The sequence below is a fragment of the Oryzias latipes genome, chromosome 5 (assembly GCF_053564925.1).
Source record: "Oryzias latipes strain Hd-rR chromosome 5, Olatipes_Hd-rR_3.1".
Classification (NCBI taxonomy): domain Eukaryota; kingdom Metazoa; phylum Chordata; class Actinopteri; order Beloniformes; family Adrianichthyidae; genus Oryzias; species Oryzias latipes.
In genome coordinates this window covers 6,089,842-6,110,734 of record NC_136241.1, presented here as the reverse complement: position 1 = coordinate 6,110,734, position 20,893 = coordinate 6,089,842, and the positions used below count along the sequence as shown (strand labels likewise).

The 20,893-nt window shown below is 48.0% G+C and overlaps 1 protein-coding gene across 2 annotated transcripts in view; it reads right to left on the bottom strand.

The window, feature by feature from the left end:
- The window catches only part of LOC101175070 (sodium- and chloride-dependent GABA transporter 2), a 36,294-nt gene extending 15,641 nt beyond the window's left edge, over window positions 1–20,653 (bottom strand). The window contains exons 1-4 of one of the 2 annotated variants that reach the window (XM_020703050.2): window positions 20,529–20,653; window positions 3,499–3,590; window positions 3,060–3,244; window positions 2,073–2,207 (exon numbers count right to left, since the gene is read on the bottom strand). In XM_020703050.2, the coding sequence (XP_020558709.1) occupies window positions 2,073–2,207; window positions 3,060–3,244; window positions 3,499–3,506 (328 nt within the window). In that variant the 5' untranslated portion in view covers window positions 3,507–3,590; window positions 20,529–20,653. Of the gene's footprint in view, window positions 1–2,072; window positions 2,208–3,059; window positions 3,245–3,498; window positions 3,642–20,528 lie in introns of those variants that run through there. The other variant, XR_002290175.2, reaches the window with a different exon arrangement.
- Between the last annotated feature and the right edge of the window lie 240 nt (window positions 20,654–20,893).

The following is a 20,893-nucleotide window of genomic DNA, read 5'->3' as shown; positions in this document are numbered from 1 at the left end:
GTGCGTGACAGGGTGCATGCTTGCAGTGTATAAGTGAGACTCAACCCTCAGGGACATGCCAGTGTGTGTTATAACTGTTTTGTTGTTGCTTTAAACCTGCACCCTCATTCACACCTACAGAAATGACTTGTTAGGGCAAAAATGCCGTCCCCTGTTGTTGGAAAGTATGCGCTCTTCTGTTGATCACAATCTATCACATGGAAAAGTTTAGCACCCACTGAACCTTTTTTTTTTTTTTTGTAGTTATCCTGTGGTGAGAATCTACAATGAAAGGGTTCAGAGACACACTCCCTGACCTTGTGTCCGTCTACATCTACAAGGTTTGGTGGTCAGTGCATTTATGGAAACTTCTAGGCAGCGACGTGCAGTCAGAGGAGGCAGGTGAGGCTGTTAAAAATACATAAATTCAATAAAATCAATTTTCTTTTTTAAAATTAAAAAGAAAAAACCAAATATTAATTTTTAGACGAGTCAATTATGATTACTTTTGTATTGTGTGGGTTTTCAACATTTCTTTGGTAAAATAAAAAACGTAGTGAATTTACAAGATTTCTGTTTAAAAACATGTGAAAGCGGCAGGTGAGGCACCAGCAGCCCGTCCCCTCCTCCGCATGCCCACACTGACTGGAGCTGCAGCTGATTCATCTACTTTATTTTTTGCAGTCTGTCTATCGCCAGAAAAGACGCTTTAATTAATTCATTTATTTTTTTTATTTCTCGTCAACTATCTAATTACATTGGTGCCAGTCTGTGACTCATTTAGTCTTTTTTATCCAGTAAGAATACGCTTTCGCCCACCTTTGTCATGGTAGGGAGAACGCGTCAATGTGAGGGTGGGGTCATCTAAGATAGCACAGGGGTTAGAAATACAGTCTGTGAGACCCGTAGTACGACAGCCTCCAGGCAGGGGGCGCCGGTGATCCCAGAGAATGTGACACAGCTTAAGAATTAATAGAATTAGTGGTAGCGAGTCAAGTGCAGCCGTCCTTTAATATGGTTAAGTGTCATTTTCTAAATGGAGGATTACATGTATAAACTCAGGAACTTGTTTAGACACGTCTCTGGCAGTGATCTACATGGAGAAAATTGAAAGAAAAAAAAAAGTAAGCTAAAAAAAAAAGTAAGTCAATACTAACTATTTTGGTGATTTTTTTCTATTCTACAGTTTGTAAACAGAAATGGAAAAATGTTAAAATGGAATTTTAATTAGTACACTTTAAGTTTCGCCAGTCAAACGGTGAATGAGCTGCTCTGCAGGGTTCACGCGTTTGTAAATCTGACGGACGCCACAGCAGCCGTGAACCTCATCCCCCACGTGACTGGTTCCAGGCAAAACATGTTCAAACTTGACAGCATTTACAATAATAATTTTCACATGATTAACAACCAGATTGCATCTGATAAAACTCAGACGGCTTACTCTGTTGTCATTGCACAAGAACAAAGCAGTGCGTTCTGCAAAACACAATGATGCAACCAAATGTTGTCGCTCTCCATGTCTGACAGGAGTTTCCTTAAAATGATTGAGAGGTTTTTAAGGTGACTGGAGGCTAGAAAAGGGACTGAATATGCACCATGTGATTCATTAGATGTGAGACAGGACTGTGGTTGCTGGTTTGTATTATGTTATTATTATTATTATTTTTAACTTGTTCTGTCCAACAACTGAGCAAACAGAGGAGCGCTGAAAGCATTTTTTGGTGGACAGGTTTTACTTTTACAAAAAGAGGTTATGTATCTTCGGAAGACCAGAGGGTTAATTTGTATAAACCCCTTTTTGTGTTTTTTGGTTTGTTATTTCATTGACAAATCAAAGAATACAGTTTTTATTATATTTACATTATATTTAATCACCCCTAAAGACCAAATGCAAACTAACACAACTTCAGTCATCGACACAGACAGCACAACTGTTCTGCCTGTGTACCATGGAAGGTGAATTGAGAGATAATTTATTACCATAATAGTATTGCAATGTTTAGGAGCTAATTTGAGTAAACTCTCGGGGGGGATCTTTGTAAATCAGGTCCTTCATGACAAATAGTTATTTCAGGGACTGTTAATAAACTGACCTTCAAACAAGGGGCAAAAGTATCTCCAGCAGGTAATACATCCCTGGGATGTGAACTGTCCCATTGCTGTCTCCAGCAGGAACATTGGAATACCACAAGCAAGAAGAAACAGGATGTAGGGAATCAGAAAAGCACCTGCAAGAAAAAGGAAAAGAAAGAACAAACCAAGTGGAAAAGTTTGGTTTGTAACATGTTTCTGTTTATAGACCCACCCTTTTTGAATGGGGAACCAGTAGGAGAATATTAGCACTAAAACAACAAGGCCAGCTCAGTGTTCACCCTGATATTGAAAGGTTGTGAGTTCAAATCCACAGCCGAGTCAGAGACTCTAAAAATGAGACCCAAAGCCTAAACCACTTAGCTCCCGAGTGCAGCTGTGTCTGCAGCTCACTGCTCCCCCGTTGGTCAAATATAGAAAACAAATTTAATATACCTAGGTATGTGATAACTAATCAGACTTCAACTTTAAGTTCTTCAGTAAAAAACAAAAACAGGTGTGTCCAAGTCATTAACTGTAGAAAATGTCTTTCCTCCAGGTCCATCGAAATGAGGCCAAACCCTCACGACTGCTTCCTGATACGGGCGGCACCATGTTGAAACCAGTCGACCGTGATTGGTCCGAGTCGCTCTGGGTCGTCGTATCAATGGCTACGGTGACAGTAGTTGCCATAGATACAATGACTCAAAGCGACTTGGACCAATCACGGTCGACTGGTTTCAACATGGCGGCGCCCCTATCAGGAAGCAATGGTGCTTACTGTTTGGGAACACGAGAAAGGGAGGGGTTGAGCCGTCCATTGTTTTTACAGTCAATGGTCCAACTTCTGATGCAATAACCTTTGCCTTAAATTTAGCCTGAATATTGCTTTCTAACAGCTCTTAGAAGGAAAAATCCAATGACATTGTTGATTTTTTAATTGAAAAGCAAGTGCTTTTTGTCTATTTACTGTATTTTTATGTGTATTTTTTAGTGGATGCCTTGTTTACCTCCTCCATTTTTGAAACACAAATAGGGAAACCTCCAAAGGTTTCCCAGCCCAACGAGTGTTCCAGCAGAAGCCAACAGGAACTCCATCTTGTTCGCCCACTGGCCTCGTTCCAGCACCTGAATTTTCTTCACCAGGCGGTTTTCTTGACTGGGCGCCTTGTGGCTGGTCCCTTTGAGATGTTCCCTTGACATGTCGAGCAACAGTGGCAGAAATTATGAATGACACCTCCACATCCATGTTTCCAGGGCTCAGACTGTCAACTCTGCATTTCACAGGCTTTCAGCTGATGTTTGTGTGTAGACAATTCATTTATCAAAACTTGAAAGATTATCAAGAACAGTTTTTGATTTTACTGGCAAGATTTTGTTTGCAAAGAAGCAGAAAAACTCTGGAAAACATTTTGTCTTGGCAGCAACAGAAACACAGCAGAGACTTACCCCTCCATTGCAAACAGCTCTCCCCTGCAGAGCTTTTTCCAGCCACACAGCAAACTGATCTATATTCCTTTCAGCTGGATCCTGAGCAAGACCTCGACACAAACAGCAGAGTATGACCACAGCAGAAAAAATAGCAAGTTCCTCTTCTTTCTAATTATTTTGGGATCGCTTTTCACTCCATGCTGTTTCACTTGAACAAGTTGTTGGCTCAGTAACGCCATGTGGTACTGCCACTTCCGTGCTGTATTTTTCCACTGACACAAGCCTTTGATTCATTCAGATTAGTACAGTACTAACAACTAAACTAAAACAGCTGACCCCTCTCTGGTATGTCAGTCTTTGCACAGACTTGTGGCTTGCCAGGTGGGACTTTAGAGTTTGGGGTTTCAAATGTCCTTCGGTGTGAATAAAAGAAACCCAAGTTTCGCCTCTATTTTGTATTGTCACACACACAGGCACACTATTATACTCTGTTATACAAATGCACCTTTGTCTGAACATCTATAATGGCACAATATTTTTACTCTTATCTTTTTACTCTATTAATTTTTTACTTAATAAGTGACTCACTTGTGGCAGTTAAATTCCATCTATCTTTACATTCCATCTTTCTTTTTAAAATCGCCATGGCTTTTTCTTTTGTTTCATTCAGGTGTGACCTTGTAGAGACAATAAAGTTAACATAACTGACTTTTATTGTTTAACTCAAGCCATGTTGAAATCCTGATCTGGTTTTATGGTATTTCTGGTGCCTCTAACTTAGTGAGTGAACCCAAAAGCTAGTGTAACATGGATCTATATATATACATGTGTTGACTTCATATGTATTTCCAGGTTCTGTTTACTTTCAGTTTTGCAATGTCAGTTTGACATCAGGGTTTACACTGTTTTTACTTTTAGCAAAGCTTTTTTCTTTGCCGAGATTTCTTTACTAACTATATTTTTTTGTGTTTTCATTGATTGAAATGTCATTTTGATCTCGTGATATAACGTTTCAGCCACTTTTTTGTTATTTAATTAAGACCTCTGGAGGAGGAGAAGTTCTTTAGGGGGACAGACCAACCATACCTCTGTCTCTGGAAATCTGTAAAACCAAACTTTGTTTTTTTCTTTTGGTTGCTGGGAGAATGGTACTTGCCTGACTACATTGTGCCAAATTTCAAGTTTGGTGAAAGGAGGTGTTGGATGGTTTTCAGTCACTGGTGTTAGTTCCAAAGAAAGCAGCTCTGAATGAATTAACATACCAAGGGATCTTTGACAATTATTTGATTTAGGGGATGGTGTTTTCTGGTTGCAACATGAATGTGCACCCGACACAAAGCAAAGGCCTGTAAGGACGTGAATGAGACGGTTCTGTTTAGAAGAACCTGACTGGCCTGCACAGAGTCCTGACTTTAACCCAACAGAGCAACTTTGGAAAGAATTCAAGCAAAGACTGTGAGCCCAGCCTTCTAATCCAACATCATCAAATGAATCTTAGTTTGACAAAACATGTCTCTGACTAGATTATTTTAATAAAATAGGAATTCTTGGTTAGCCCATTTTTATTACCTCACTAGCAGATTTTTTTTGTCATTTAAAGAAAATTTATTAAGATTTTTTGGCATATTTCTGAGGGACCTGTTTTGCAGCACAAATTAAAAATTAACTTAGAGATTTCTTTTAGAACACTGATTTTCCTTCATGAAGGAGTATGCAGACCACCAACATGCTGTTGCTCAGACTGTGTGCTGCATCTGCACCATTAAAGGTCTCCATGTTAAAAACACAAATTGGTTTTAAGTGTTGTTTGCAGCTGATGAGGGAATCAAGGAAGAGAAAAACTGAGGAAATGAAAAACTGATCAGGGGAAAATCTCAAATTGTGTGTTTTCCAGGTGATTTGAAAACTGCTCCTCCCACCTCCACAGTCTGCAGATTGTTTGCAGGTCGAGTTCAAGGTTGTTTTTTTTGGACAGCCAGGACTGAAAAGAACAATAATCCAAGTCTTACTCTTTTTCATACATGGCTGTAACCCTTGTTCTATCCTAGGCACTTAGACATTGGGAGTTGGGTCATCTAGGCCCACTAGACAGTGCTCTGAACCTTTTTTCTTCAATGATTTGTGATCTTCACTGGTGTCCATGAAATCTTTCCACCTTTATCCACCTTTGACATGGTAGGGAGAACACGTCAATGTAAGGGTGGGGTTAGAGGACAGCATAGGGGTCAACAAGGAAGGGAGTTACTGTTGACTTTCTATTGTGTCAAACATTTGTTATTATTGTCTGTAAAAAGAGAGGGAGCCAGTTACTTTGCTCACATGACCAACAATCCCTCCTGTGTTGAAAGTCACTGAAAGTCAGGAGTTCACTGTCTTCTGAAGATAAAAAAGTTGATGTTTTATTAAAAAAATGCATTTGAATCCTTTTTTTTTTGGCAAAAACTGTTCCGATGCAATGCACTGTGGTCTATATTCACCAATGTAGTGAGCATCAATGTACACTGGTTTTTCGCAGAGACTTCTGGGAAATTTGTAGTATTTTGGAGTTAAAGATTTGGACAGCATTACAAAATGGTGAACACACTATATAGGGCACTATGTAGTGAGTAATCAAGGAATTTGGACACAACTGTCTGTCCATCCAGATGGCTGCTCACATTAATTACAATCCTGTCTAAATGTTAAAAGTGACGGTCCCCCCTGAGCATGATACACATGGGCCGACCAGGCTCCGACTGTGGAAATGGTTTTACCAAGCTGATGAAGCCAGGGGTAGCAGCCGGAGGCACCGTGACAGTACCCCCCCCTCAACGACCGCCTCCAGGCGGTCCGGGACGACGATCCGGGTGGGCCCGATAGAAATCGTCTATGAGGGTCCGGTCCAGAATGAGAGAGCGGGAGATCCACGAGCGCTCCTCCGGACCGTAACCCTCCCAGTCCATCAGAAACTGGAACCCGCGCCCCGGCGACGGACGTCCAACACCTTGCTGGCGGTGTAAGCAGGCGCTCCGTCAATGATGTCACTGGGAATGCCGTGGTGTTTGTAAACCTCTCTAACCAGAATGTCCGCCATTTCGGTGGCAGTGAGCAGCTTAGGAAGGGGAATGAAATGGGCGGCCTTGGAAAAACAGTCGATAACGGTGAGGATGATGGTGTGCCCCTGAGAGGCCGGCAACCCAGTGACGAAGTCCATAGCTAGGTGAGACCAGGGGCGTTGAGGAACAGGCAAGGGGCGAAGGAGACCTGCAGGCGGCGAGTTGGACGACTTGGAACGGGCGCAGACGTCGCAGGCCGCCACGAATTCCCAAACGTCCCTATTCATGGAGGGCCAGAAAAAACGGCTCTGCAGGAGTCTAAGTGTCCTATGGATACCACCATGACAAGCCATACGTGAAGTATGGCCCCAGACCAGGACGTCCGAGCGGAGAGAGGAGGGCACGTATAGGGTGCCGGGCGGCGCCGGAGGATGGTCAGGTTCTTCTCCCTGGGCTTGGATGACCCTCCTCTCGATGTCCCACGTCAAATTTCCCACGATATAAGTGGGGGGGGATAATGTAGGAGCTCTCCCGATCGCTTTCAGAACTGTATATGCGTGAAAGGGCGTCAGGGTTCATGTTTCTGCTGCCCGGTCTGTAGGTGATCGAGAACCTGAACCTATCAAAAAAGAGGCACCAACGGGCCTGACGCGAGTTTAGGCGTTTGGCCGTACGTAGGTAAGCGAAGTTTTTATGATCCGTCCAAACGATGAACGGATGCTCAGCCCCTCGAGCCAGTGACGCCACTCCTGTAGGGCGAGTTTAATGGCGAGGAGTTCCCGGTTACCGACGTCATAATTTCTCTCCGCCGCGGAGAGCTTCCTGGAAAAGAAAGCGCAGGGTTTTAGCTTTCCTGAGGCTTCCTCTCGTTGGGAGAGAACCGCTCCCACACCTGAATCAGACGCGTCGACCTCGACGACGAACTGCCGGAGGGGGTCAGGCTGTATAAGGATGGGAGCGGAAGTAAAGAGGCGCTTGAGCTCGGTGAAAGCGGATTGAGCTTCGGGGGTCCAGATGAAGGGTTTATTAACGGAGGTGAGCTGAGTCAACGGGGCGGCTATGCTGCTATAGCTACGTATGATGCGACGGTAGAAATTCGCGAAGCCGAGGAACCTTTGAAGCTGTTTTCGGGAAGTTGGAGGTTCCCAACTGGTGACGGCCGAGATTTTGGCTGGATCGGGACGAATGTTTCCTGAATCTATGATGAAAACTAGAAATGAAATGGTGGGTAGGTGAAACTCGCACTTTTCGGCTTTTACATACAGTCGGTTCTTTAAAAGCCGTGAGAGAACCTGACGGACATGGTGGGTGTGTTCATCCAGATCGCGTGAATAAATAAGGATGTCGTCAAGGTACACAAAGATGAAGCGGTTCAAAAAATCACGAAGAACGTCATTAACGAGATTCTGGAAAATGGCAGGGGCGTTGGTGAGCCCGAAGGGCATCACTAAATACTTGAAATGACCGAGTGGGGTGTTAAAAGCGGTTTTCCACTTGTCCCCCTCCCTCATGCGAACCAAATAATAAGCGTTACGGAGGTCCAACTTGGAAAAAACCCGAGCTTCTTGAACAGAATTTAGAGCAGAATCAATGAGCGGAAGGGAATATTTATTCTTAATGGTAATTTGATTGAGGTTGCGGTAATCGATGCACGGGCGCAAAGTTTTGTCCTTCTTCTGGACGAAGAAGAACCCGGCACCGACCGGAGAAGATGAGGGGCGAATATGACCAGCCAAGAGGGCTTCCTGGATATATTTCTCCATGGACAATTTTTCAGGGCCTGATAAATTAAATAGCCTCCTCTTAAGACCCGTACACACCGGGACGAATATTCGCCAGGCGTTATTCGCCAGCGTTTTTTTCGCCACGTTTTTTGTGTTCACACCCAGGCGATTTTCGCTGACGATGAGCCGAGCGAACATGCAATTTCCTTCCCTGACATTAGATGGCGCTTAATGTAAACAGAAATACTCCTGTACACAAGGTGGCGCTGCGCAACTTTACGCTTCTTAAAGTCGCTCTTCACTCAGAAGAAGAGAGCAAGTATTTACGCGCTTGTCAGAATAATACAAAGAAAACATGAATATTTCAAGCACCAGTAGCTCCAACTGGTGCTTCGTTCTGGGATATTTTAGAATGTCCGTCATTATTTCTTCGCGACAGTGTAGACGCTACTTGGCGTCTATCTTCTTCGCTGGTATGTGTGCTCAGCAAGGCAGTTTTGTGTTTGAGCGCCCCCAAGTTGTGTTTTACTGTAACTTCAGAAGCTCCAGACACGTGTGCAAAAGCGCTTTTCTCATTGGTCGAATAGATTTCGACGCGACGCGTCGAAAAAAAAAAACGAACCCGAGGCGTTTTTTTTTTTACGCTTTGACGCGTGGCGTTTTTTCGCGTCGATGTGCACACTCTCATTGGTGCCCTTTGTTTAGTCACGAGGCATTAAACGTCGGCGAAAATCGCCGGCGAAATTCGTCCCCGTGTGAACGGGCCTTTAGGCAGCGTAGCGCCTTTAACTAGTTCGATGGAACAATCGTACGGCCTGTGGGGAGGAAGAGAACCAGCCCTGGTCTTACTGAAAATGGTCCTAAGATCGTGATAGCACGGAGGTACTTTAGAAAGATCGATCTCCTCAGGATCTGGATCACAACAAGGAGAAACCGAGGGTATGGCGGAACGAAGACAATTGGCCATGCAGGTAGTGCTCCAGTTGGTAACGTGGAGATTAACCCAATCGAACTGGGGGTTATGAGCGCGAAGCCAGGGAAACCCTAGAATGATGGGAGACTGGGGGGTTTTGGTAATGTAAAACTGAATGAGTTCGTAATGATTACCAGACGTGATGAGACGAACGGCCATAGTACGGTGGGTTATGTGAGTGAGGACCTGACCACCCAATCCGGCCGCCCTGACAGGGATATCCAAAGGTTCTGTGGGGAGGTTAAGCTCAGAAACAAGACAGTCATCAATGAAACTCTGCTCAGCTCCAGAGTCAATAAGGGTTTTACCTTCAAAAATACTAGAAGAAAAACTTAACTCGACAGGTAAATAAAGAAAAAGTCTCTCGGTGGAGAGAGAAGATTGACCCGCCCGTGGCCTGCCTTCTAACGGGGGGTTCGGGAGTTTAAACGAAGCTTACACTGATGAACAAGGTGACCGGCTTGGCCACAGTAGAAACAGGCCCCCTCCTCTCTTCGCCTCTGCCGCTCCTCGGGGGTAAGCTTAGAATAGCCAATCTGCATGGGCTCCTCTGCAGAGCGTCCAACTGAATCGTGGGAGACGACATGAACGAAGTTAGCGGCTGGAGAGGAAGAGGGAGAATTAGAATTAGTCTTCTTGTCTAGGCGGGAGCGTTCCGCCTGACGTTCCTGTAGGCGAACGTCGGAACGTAAGGCTGCTGTCACGAGTTCCTCAAATGAGTTGGCTTCTGGCTGAGAGCATAAATGATCTTTGATAAAGTCACTGAGGGATTGATAGAACACCCCTTTAAGGGCTACAACCGGCCAGCCCGCCTCGACCGCTAGAATCCGAAAATCAATCAGATGGTCACTCACGGATCTGTGGCGTTGTTTTAGGTTTAGCAGTCGAGGGGTAGCCTCCTCCTCCTTGCGGGGTTCTTCGAAAACCAGTCGAAATTCCCCTAGAAAGCGTTCGAAAGAGGTTTGATAAATGGGATTAGCAGTCAGATAAGTCTGCGCCCATTGAAGCGCCTTGCCTCGAAGAGCGTTCACAATAAGAGTGATCTTGCTGTGGTCTGCCTGGTAATGACGAGGAGCCTGTTGAAAAATCAGATGACATTGGAGGAGGAAACCTCCGCAAGCTCCTACGTCACCCAGGAAGCACTCGGGGAGGAGCCGGATGTTTTCGTTAGCATTGCTATCCGTAGCAGGGACCGGACTAGCGGCGGCGGCCACCGTGTTGCCGGCAGAGACGGTCGGGGGTCTTTGGCTAGTTAGCTCCATCAGAGTCTGAGCGATACTGTCCAAACGACGAGAAAGGTCCTGCTGGGCGACCGCCATCTGACTTAAGGATTCCGCTTGTCACCCTAGAGCGACGCCTTGGTGGGTGACGGCCAGACGGAGTCCTTCCGGGTCAGCTGGGTCTGGGTATTGGCCAGTCCGTTCTGTCATGATCGAACTCTATGGAGAGCCAGATGCTGGAACCCGGAAGAAACTCAGGAGACGAGGCAGAGTCAGAAGTTTTAATCTGAGAGGGGATGAGAGTCGTGGACGAAGAGGAGCGCCGAGGACGGCGTAGACAGTCAGTGATGAAGGTGGAGCGCCGAGGACGGCGTACACAGCCTGTGACGAGGTGGAGCGCCGGGGACGGCGAGCACAGTCTGAAGCGAGTGGTGGAGCCGAGGACGGCGTAGACAGCCTGTGACAAGGTCAAGCGCCGAGGACGGCGAGCACAGCTTGGAGCGAGAGGTGGAGCCAAGGACGGGGAAACAGGAACGAGGCGAGGAACCAGCGTGACCAGTGGTGAGATGACCTGAAGGCATGAGACAAGGGTAAGTACAAGGCTTCGAATTTGCTAGAGCGAAGTTACTAGACCTGAGGCCAGACGTAAGCACCGGAGTGAGTATAACGGACTGGCGTAGTATGCTGGGATGGATCTCCTTAAGAAGGTCTGCCAGGTGATGAGATGATGCAGGTCAGCTGGTTCCAATGAAGGAGCAGGGAGGGGAGGGGTAGCAGCCGGAGGCACCGTGACATGTCCGTTGGTTTGGGGGTGGAAGCCTGAGGAGAGACTGACTTTGGTGCCAAAAGCGGAGCAAAACGCCTTCCACACTTGCGACACGAACTGCGGACCCCGGTCTGAGACCATCTCCATCGGGATGCCATGCAGCCACGACCTCCACTGGTCTCCACCGCAGAGGGCAGCTTCTTTAGGGCCATGAAATGGGCTGCTTTGGAGAAACGATCCACCACCGTCATGACCACGGTCCTGCCTGCCGAGGAGGGCAGACCGGTCATGAAGTCCAGGGCAATATGGGACCACGGACGACTTGGGACAGGCAGGTGATGAAAGAAAGGCCAGCCGGCGGTTGGTTGCTGAACTTTGTTTTGAGCGCAGACCAAACACGCAGCAACATATTCTCGTGTGTCTTGTGCCAGACTGGGCCACCAAAACCGGCGACAAAGGAAAGCGATGGTTCTGCGGACTCCGGGGTGGCAGGTAAGACGTGTGGCATGACCCCACTGGACCACAAACGGCTGAATCGCCCCCTCTAGCCAGTGGCGCCATTCCTCCAGAGCCAGCTTAATGGCTAGTAGCTCCTTGTCCCCTACGTCGTACCTCGCCTCCGTTGGGGTAAGACGCAGAGAAAAGAAGGCGCAGGGGTGGATTTTACCGTCGGTAGCAGAGCGCTGGGACGACACAGCCCCTACCCCTGTGTCCGAGGCGTCTACTTCGACTATGAACTGACCGGAGGGGTCGGGTTGGATCAAAACCGGCGCAGTGGAAAACAATGACTTTAAATGTAAAAAAGCAGCATCAGCAGCATCTGTCCACTGAAAAGGCACGGAGAGGGAGGTAAGACCCGTCAGAGGAGAGGCAACAGAACTGTAATTACGAATGAATCTACGTAGAAAATTCGCAAACCCCAAAAAACGTTGAAGCTGCTTCCGGTTAGTGGGAACGGGCCACTCCACCACTGCGCTCACCTTGGCCAGATCGGGTCGCACCTCCCCCTCGGCAATGACAAACCCCAAAAAAGAAACACAAGAGGAGTGGAAATCACACTTCTCTGCTTTGACATACAGTTTAGTCTCCAACAACCGCTGGAGGACCAGCCGAACATGCCACCGATGTTCGTCTGGGTTCCGCGAAAAAATAAGTATGTCGTCTAGATAAACAACCACAAAATGATGAAGAAAATCGCGGAGCACATCATTTATCATGCCCTGGAACACAGCTGGGGCATAAGACAGGGCAAAAGGCATCAACAAATATTCGTAGTGACCCAGCGGGGTGTTGAATGCGGTCTTCCACTCATCACCCTGCCTGATACGCACAGGTGGTAGGCGTTCCGCAAGTCCAACTTGGTGAAAATCCTAGCCTCCTGCAGGGATTCGAACGCCGAGTTCATCAGGGGAAGAGTATAATGATTTTTAACCGTAATAGCATTCAGCCCCCTATAGTCAATACATGGCCGCAAGGAGCCGTCCTTCTTACCCACAAAGAAAAACCCAGCTCCCAGGGGGGAAGAGGAGGGTCTGATGTGACCCGCCTTCAAAGACTCAGCCACATACTGTTCCATGGCCTCCCTCTCAGGCCTCGACAGATTGTACAGTCGGCCCTTAGGTAGAGGGGCGCCGACCCACAGTTCATTGGCGCAGTAATAGGGCCTGTGCGGCGGCAAGGAGAGAGCCTGGAATTTAGAAAACACCCCCCCAAGTCATGGTACTCCGGCGGAACAGCGGAGAGGTCAGTTGAGGGCGGCTGCCCAACTGGGGCATCGGGATCAGCCTCTGGACATCGAAGCGAGCGCAAACAGGTCTTATGGCAGTTAGTACTCCAACCGACAATGCGACTAGTGGCCCAGTCAACTACTGGATTGTGAGTAGATAACCAGGAGAATCCCAACACAACAGGGTTATGGGGGGAGTCAAAAATAAAAAAACGAGTGAACTCATGGTGGTTGCCGGAAATAATAAGGGGAACGGGCTCCGTTTCCTGAGTGATAGTGGCAACAGAAGCCACTATCAGGGAAACCACCTGCAAAGGGCGGAGCAACGTCTCGGTCAGGAACCTGGGCTCGGCGTCCAGGAGGTTCTGCTCAGAACCAGAATCCAACAAGGCCCGAACAGGAATCTCCCCAGTCCGAAACAAAAGAAGCCCCTCTAACAAGTTCTGGCATCAGAACCGGTGGGCGCTAAACCTCCGCTCGTCAACGTACCCACATTTAATGACGAGCGGTGGCTTTTGGGCAGTCCTTGCAGAAATGACCTCGCTTGCCGCAGTAAAGGCACTCACCAGCCGTCATCCACCGTTTCCCCTCGGAAGAAGAGAGGAGACCACGACCCAAACACATAGGTTCCTCCGACGGAGGTGCGGGGTCTATGGGAACAGAAAAAATGTCAGAAAGATGTGGAGCCAGATCGCCACCGCCTCCCCCTGGAGAGGATCGGAGCGGCGCTCCCGCAGACGGTCCGATGAGTCACTACAGGGTGGCGGGCAGATCCAGCGGAGCGAGATGGTCCTTCAGCTCCCCCGACAGGCCCTACAGGTAAGGGTCAATAAGCGCCGAGGGATTCCATGTGCTCTCGGCCGCGAGAGTCCGGAAGTCAATGGCGTAATCCGCCACTCGGCGCCTCCCCTGGCGCAGCCGCATCAGTGCCCGGGCAGCCTCCCTACCCGGCCTCGTATGTTGGAATACCTGGGTGAAAGCCTCCAGGAAGGCCGGGAGCGAAGCGCAGGAGGCGGACCCGCGCTGCCACTCCGCCGTGGCCCAAGCGGCGGCTCTGTCGGTAAGATATGAAACGATGAACGCCACCTTAGCGCGATCCGAAGGGTAGGCGGCCGCTTGTAGCTCAAAGTGCAGCTCGCACTGGGTGATGAACGCCTGACAGTCCCCAGACGCACCGGAGAACCTCTCCGGTCGGGCCAGCGGAACCGTGGGAGCCAAGGACGTCTGGCTAGCAGCCATCGGGGAGGATGGCACGGAGACGGCTGCTGGAGCTGTTGCGCCAGCTGATCGATGCGACCCCCTATCGCAACCAGCTGCTGATCCTCGCGGTTGGCCATCTCCAGCATACCCCTCCGTAAATAATTCATCTGCTCCTCCTGCTGGCGGAGCACTCTCTCCTGGTTGGAGGACTCTGAACGCGAAATGTCTGCTTCTTTTTTTTTTTTTTTTTTTTTTAACTTGTCCTGTCCAACAGCTAGGCAGGCAGATGAGAGCTGAGGGCCTCTTGTGTTGGACATATTTTACTTTAACAAGAGGGGTTATTAATCTTCAGACAAACCAAAGGTGTGACTGAACAAACCCCTTTTGTAATTGAGGCCAAACTTTATTCATTTCAACCATGATTGAAAATCTTTGGTGTTGGACCGGACGGAAAAGGAAAGAAGGGAAGAAGAGGGAGGGATGTCAGAGGGGGGGGGGGGGGGGGGGGGGGGTGATAGTGAGAGGGGGGGGTAGGACCATGAAGCAGCATAGAGCAGACAGGTTTACTGGTTGTCTATCGTTACGGTACAGTTCAAATGTAGTACAAAAAGGGCGGGGCCTGTTCACACACACTCAAATATTATCAACACACCTGCTAGCTGCAAGAAATGTTCACATGTCAACATATACACAAAACAGATAGTGTTCACACATGCATACTTATGCCTTTAAACCAACTAGTGTGAAATCTTTCATTCATTCAATCATGCAAACTATAAGTTCAAAGGTGAGCTAACACCTGTGCTCAGGTGAGTGTTTATGTTCTTCTAAAATGGATGGTGGAATGTGAAAAGAAGGAGGAGGAGCGCCCAGCCACCCCCACACCCAGACCCCCGCCGCAGCAGCAGCGGCAGCCGGAATTCCCCCAACGCCACACGGGAACAGGCAGGGAACAACCGCCCCCCGGGCGACCAAGACCGCCACCCAGGCCAGGGCCAGCAGGACCGCCGCGAGGCCCCCAGAGCCAGAGAGCAGGGAGGCGCGGAGGGAAAGAGAGCGCCGCCCCAGCCCAGCCAGGAAAGCAGCCCCCCCGCCGCGCCGGAAGAGCCCAACGCAGGGCCCCACCGGAGAAGGACGCCCACAGCCCCAGACGAGCACCCCACCACCACCCAGGAGTTCCGGGCATCCCCCCGCCCCAACCCCAGGTACGAGCCAGGACCCCCCAAGGGAGACCCGCTCCGCACTCCAGGCAGCCACCCACCCGGCCCACGGTTGGTCCAGGGAGGAGCAAGGCAGGGGCCCGCCGCCCCCGCCCAGGAGGGGGGAACCCCGGGGAAAAAAGTGTGTCCCACAAGGTGTGTTATAAATATGGCCAGACCAGGCTCGGCCATGTTGGAAGTTTGGCGGGGCCCAGCGCTCAGGGGCAAGGACCAGGACCCACCCCCCAGGGACACGAACACCCCCGGCTCAGGTGTAATATGAACCCCCCCCACCGTGCGGAGAGAGCACCGCCGGGCCCAGGGAGCCGGCACCCAAGGGACACGGCCGCCATCGCCAAGGGGCCCGCACCCCCCACCAGGGAAGGGGTAGGGGACAGATGGACCCAGGTCCCCCCCTTCCTTGCAAAATGTGTGTGCGTGTATGTGTGTTTGAGAGGGTGTGTGTGTGCATGTGTGTGTGATTATGTTGGAATGTATATATTGAAGGGGGTGGGGTGTGTGTACTAAGGGAGGTGCAGTTAAAATTGGCGAGTAGGGCACTAAGGGGACATCTCCTGATTACTCACAGTGATGTCCCCCCACCCTCCCCACCAAGGGGCCCTAAATGTCTAAGGTGCGGTTAAAATTGGCGGGTAGGGTGCCAGGAGGACATCTGCTGCTTGCTTGCAGTGATGTCCAAGCACCCCCCCTACCAAGGACCCTACATGTCTAAAGTGCAAATAAAACCGACTCCATACGGCAACCATAGGAGGGGGGCAACTGCCAAGTAACCCCCCCCCCAAGGCGCATCGCAGGCTAGACCCCCCACCCCCTCACCCTAATATGAGGTTATATGAGGAAGGGGGTAAGTTGGGGACAGCTGGTCGACTGTGCCCCGGTGGTCAAACAGCTGTCCCCCAGCCCCCCCCCCCCCCCCCCCCCCCCCCCCCCCCCAGCAAAGGGGCCAGGGCCACCCAGCCCAGGGGCCCCACCCCCGGAGGCGCCGACACCCCAGGCCCGGCACCAACCACCCCACACAGAGAGAGAGGAGCCAGAAAGCGTCGCCCCCCCCGGAGCAAGCCCAGGCCCCCACCCCCAGACGCCGGCCCTAGAGGAGCTCTGGTCAGGCCTTGACGGGACCGAGGAGGCCAACCGGCCGAGGCAACCACTGATTGCCTCAGCGGAGACCCCGACCCGTTAGCCCCCCCGACCCGTACCAATAATGGGCCCCCCTCCCCCCCAGAACGCCCCCCCCACAGGACAGGGCCGACAAGCCCCCCACCCCACACCACCCCAGACCCCGCATCCGAAGCGGATGACACCCAGAGCGACCGGGGGCCCCGAGAGGGTTGTCCCGTCCCGTCCCAGAGCCAGGGAAGGGCCGATCCCAGCCCCAGGTGCAGATGGGCAGCCCATCCGGCGCCGCTGCCCCCCCCCACCCCCCCAGCGCAGGCAAAGGGACCACCCCCCCAAGCCAAGCCAGACCACCACCCCACCCCCCCACCACGCACCCCCACACCCAAGCCCAGAGGACCACGCAGCGCCCCAGCCCGCCCCACCCAGGCACCGGACCCGACCCCCCGACCAACGGAGCCCCCACCGCCCCCGCCAGGCACCGGAGGCCCCGACCCCCACCCCAAACCACGGCAAAAGGGCAAGGAGCAGCGACGACAAAGCCCCCCACCCCCTAAGTCATGGAGTCAACCACAGGAGACCAGAGAGACTGAATTCTTTCAAAGTTACTTGAACTTTGGGCTGACATTTTTTCCAAGCTGATATGATCAAACAGCAGATTTCTGTGTTGACTTATATTTATATTTTTCTTGTTTTTCCAATTTATTAAAATAGTTTTTTTGGCAATACAAAGAGTTGTGAAAATGATAGATGCTAATCCTTCTTCTATATCGATGGCACTCATGTCACCAAGCACACAAAGTGACGGTGAGGCCGTGATTGAAACCTTAAGCCAGACTAATAAATCGGCACATACCTGCTGCCAGAGAGCCTGGACAGGAGTGCAGAACCACAGTGCGTGCATGTAACTGTCGGGTAGATTACTATCACAGTGCTCGCAAATGTCTGAGTTACTGAGACCCATCTTGAACATCCTCTGTCCAGTGTAGTAAATTCTGTGAAGAGTTTTGAGATGGATTAGCTGCAGATTTGGACTTTTTGTCAGTTTAAAGGTGTTTAGACAGAGTTCTGACCAGAAGCTTTCATCTGTGCTGATGCTCAAATCTGCATCCCATTTTTTTGTTGGAAGGGCAATATTGTTATCTAAATTACATAAAAATGTGTATATTTTGGAGAGAGTTCTATTCATTGAAAAATTAATCAGAGTGGTAACTACATCTGGTAGCTTTAAATCGTCGTCTTTAAATTTATACTTTTTAGTAATACTTGAGTTAAGTTGCTGATATTCCAAGAAGTTATTTATTCCATGTTTGTCTTGATGTTCCTGGGGAGTTATGAATCTTCTATCAATAATTACGTGCTCTAGTTGTTTTATGCCCCCTGCTTGCCAAGCTGGGAAGTGAATCATTTTTTTGTTAATAAGGATGTCCGGGTTGTTCCAGATGGGTGTCATTTTGCACGGTTGAATTGATTATTTTGATATTTTGAGAAATTCCCACCAGGCTGTTAAAGTGGCATTTATATTAATGCTTTTGAAACAATCCTGTTTTTTAACTGTTTGGCTAATAAATGGTAGCTGTGACAGGTTGATCTTCCCACATAACACCTGTTCCAAGTCTAACCATGAGTTGGTTTCTGGATTATTTTTTAACCATTTTAAGATGTATTGCAATCTATTTGCAAGAAAGTATTTGTGGAAGTTAGGTAATTCTAATCCTCCACAGCTTTTTGCAGATTTTAAAGTTTTTAGACTAATTCTTGCAGGTTTGTTGTTCCATAGAAAGTTTGATATGGATGAGTCTAATGTTTTGAACCATTTTAATGGCGGTTGTGTGGGAATCATTGAGAAGAGATAATTAACCTTGGGTAAGATTTTCATTTTAACCGTGGCTACCTTGCCCATAAGTGACAGAGGCAGGTTGGTCCAGCGTGTTAGATCGTCCTGTATGCTTTTCAGTAATGGGGTGTGGTTTAGCTGCACCAGTTCTGATATTTTGGGGGAAAAGTAGATACCCAGATATTTGATATTTCCTGTTTTAACTGGAATTGTGAGTCTTTGTTCCATATTCCTGTTGAGTGGTAATAAAACAGACTTATTCCAATTAATGGAATAGTCTGATATGGAGGAGAATTCATTTATGATCATTGCTGTTTCATTTACAGAATGTAAATTCCTTAAAAACAGTAATATGTCATCCGCATAAAGACTAATTTTATTATGCCTGTGTTTGGTTTTTATTCCTTTAATGCTCTCATTCTGTCTTATTGCTGCAGCTAAAGGCTCAATGAATATAGCAAAAAGAGAAGGAGAGAGTGGGCAGCCCTGTCTGGTTCCTCTTCCAAGAAAATACCTGTTTGAAGTCTGTTTATTAGTTCTAACTGATGCATTGGGGTTGTGATATAATATTTTGATCCAATTGATGAATGCTTCTCCAAAACCAAACTTATGGAGGGCGGCAATAAGGAACTTCCAATTTACTCTGTCAAAGGCTTTTTCAGCATCCAGCGATAGTACCGTCATTTCCTGGTTTTCAATGGTGGCAAAGTCTATTATATTAACTAGTCTACGGACATTATCATCCGAGTGTCTGCCTTTGATGAATCCAGTTTGGTCGAAGTGAATTATGTGAGGAGTGATTTTTTCTATTCTCTGTGCTAGTGCTTTGCAGATAATTTTTACATCTGCATTGATTAGAGAAATGGGGCGATACCTTGAAGGACTAGTGGGATCTTTGTCTGGTTTTAGAAGAAGAATTATGTTGGCTGAGTTCATGTTAGGTGGCATTGATTGGCTCTCATTAATAGATGTGACCGTTTTATAAAACGTTGGTGCCAGTTGTTCCCAGAATTCTTTATAAAACTCAGCAGGAAAGCCGTCAGGCCCTGGTGCTTTACCATTGGGTATAAGTAACAGAGTTTCATGAAGTTCAGACAGCGAGAGCAGAGAATCTAAGTTTGTGATTTGATCCTCATTTAGCCTGGGTATGTTTACATTATTAAGAAATGAGTCAATACTTTGCTCTGACGGATTGATCTGCGGTGTGTACAGGTTTTTATAAAAGTTTTCAAATGCATTATTAATTTTGACCGGGTCATGAGTGACATTTCCTGTTTGGTCCGTAATAGAGGTGATTGATGATTTTTCTCTATTAATTTTAAGCTGATTAGCCAGAAATTTGCCAGATTTATTAGAGTTTTCAAATCTTTCAAGTCGTAGCCTTTGTATTTGAAATTGTGTTCGTTTATTAATGATGTCATTTAACTGCAGCTTTAAATTTTTCAGATCTCCCAGAATGTGTTCCTGTGCAGAAGCAGCATAAGCAGTCTCCAGGGTTTTGATTTTATTTTCTAATTCTAATAAATCTGCTTTCTCTTTGCGTTTTTTGTGCGTTGAATAAGAAATGATTTTCCCTCTCATGACTGCCTTTGCTGTTTCCCAAAGAACGCACGGTGGGATGTCTGGAGTATTGTTGAAGTCTAAGAAGGTTGCCCACTCTTTTTTAAAGAATTCAAGAAATTCCTGGTCTTTTAACAGAGACGTATTAAACCTCCAGGTTGTACCAGAGGGTGTGGATTTTTCCCTAGAAATGTTTACAGAGACTGGTGCATGATCACTGATAATAATTGGATGGATATTGGAGCTTTGAATATTTTTTAAAAGAGAGTTACTGATTAATAAATAGTCTAAACGGGAGTGTGAGTGGCGAATTGTCTGCTTCTGCTGGGTCCATGGTGATGGGATCGTAATGTCAGGGACTCGCAGGTGAGGACACAGGCGCAGACGCAGGGACTCGTAGTCAAATCGTAGGTTTTAATAACACTCACGATCGTAACAATAATCCAAAACGATCCCGTGACAGGGACAGGATCAGTGCAGGCTAAATACCCTCCAGGTGATTCAGCAACAGGTGAGACCAATAAGGTAAAGACAGAACAAACGAGCAGAGATAAAAAAACAAAACCCAACAACCGCCCTGGCCCAGAACCTGACAATAATAAGCAAGATCTTTAAAACATTTCAAAGGTTTAGCACTAAAGAGCATTCTTTGAAAAGAGCAGGAAGGGTCTTACCACTGTCAATCAGTCCAGATCCTCTCCCCCTTGCTCTGAAGGACAGCAGAGGAATCGTGGAGGACTACAGCATGTCGCAAAACTTCAGGACTCAAACTTCTGAGAATGGATTTGTTTGGTAAACTAGTCATCAGATTTTCCCACAGCACTTCTGCGGCATCTTCAAGAATTTAAGGAGGAATGAACTCTCTGTCACTGACTTTTACAAGACGGAACCTCAGGATCTGTGAGTAAACCATGTAAAGGCCTTCAACAGTATTTTAAACATTGATTAGGTACGGATGCACTTTAGGGTGAACTCCTGTAGCTGCAAATACAAAGTCCTGACACTTTAAAAATGATAGTGGCAACATTTGTGCCTGTGT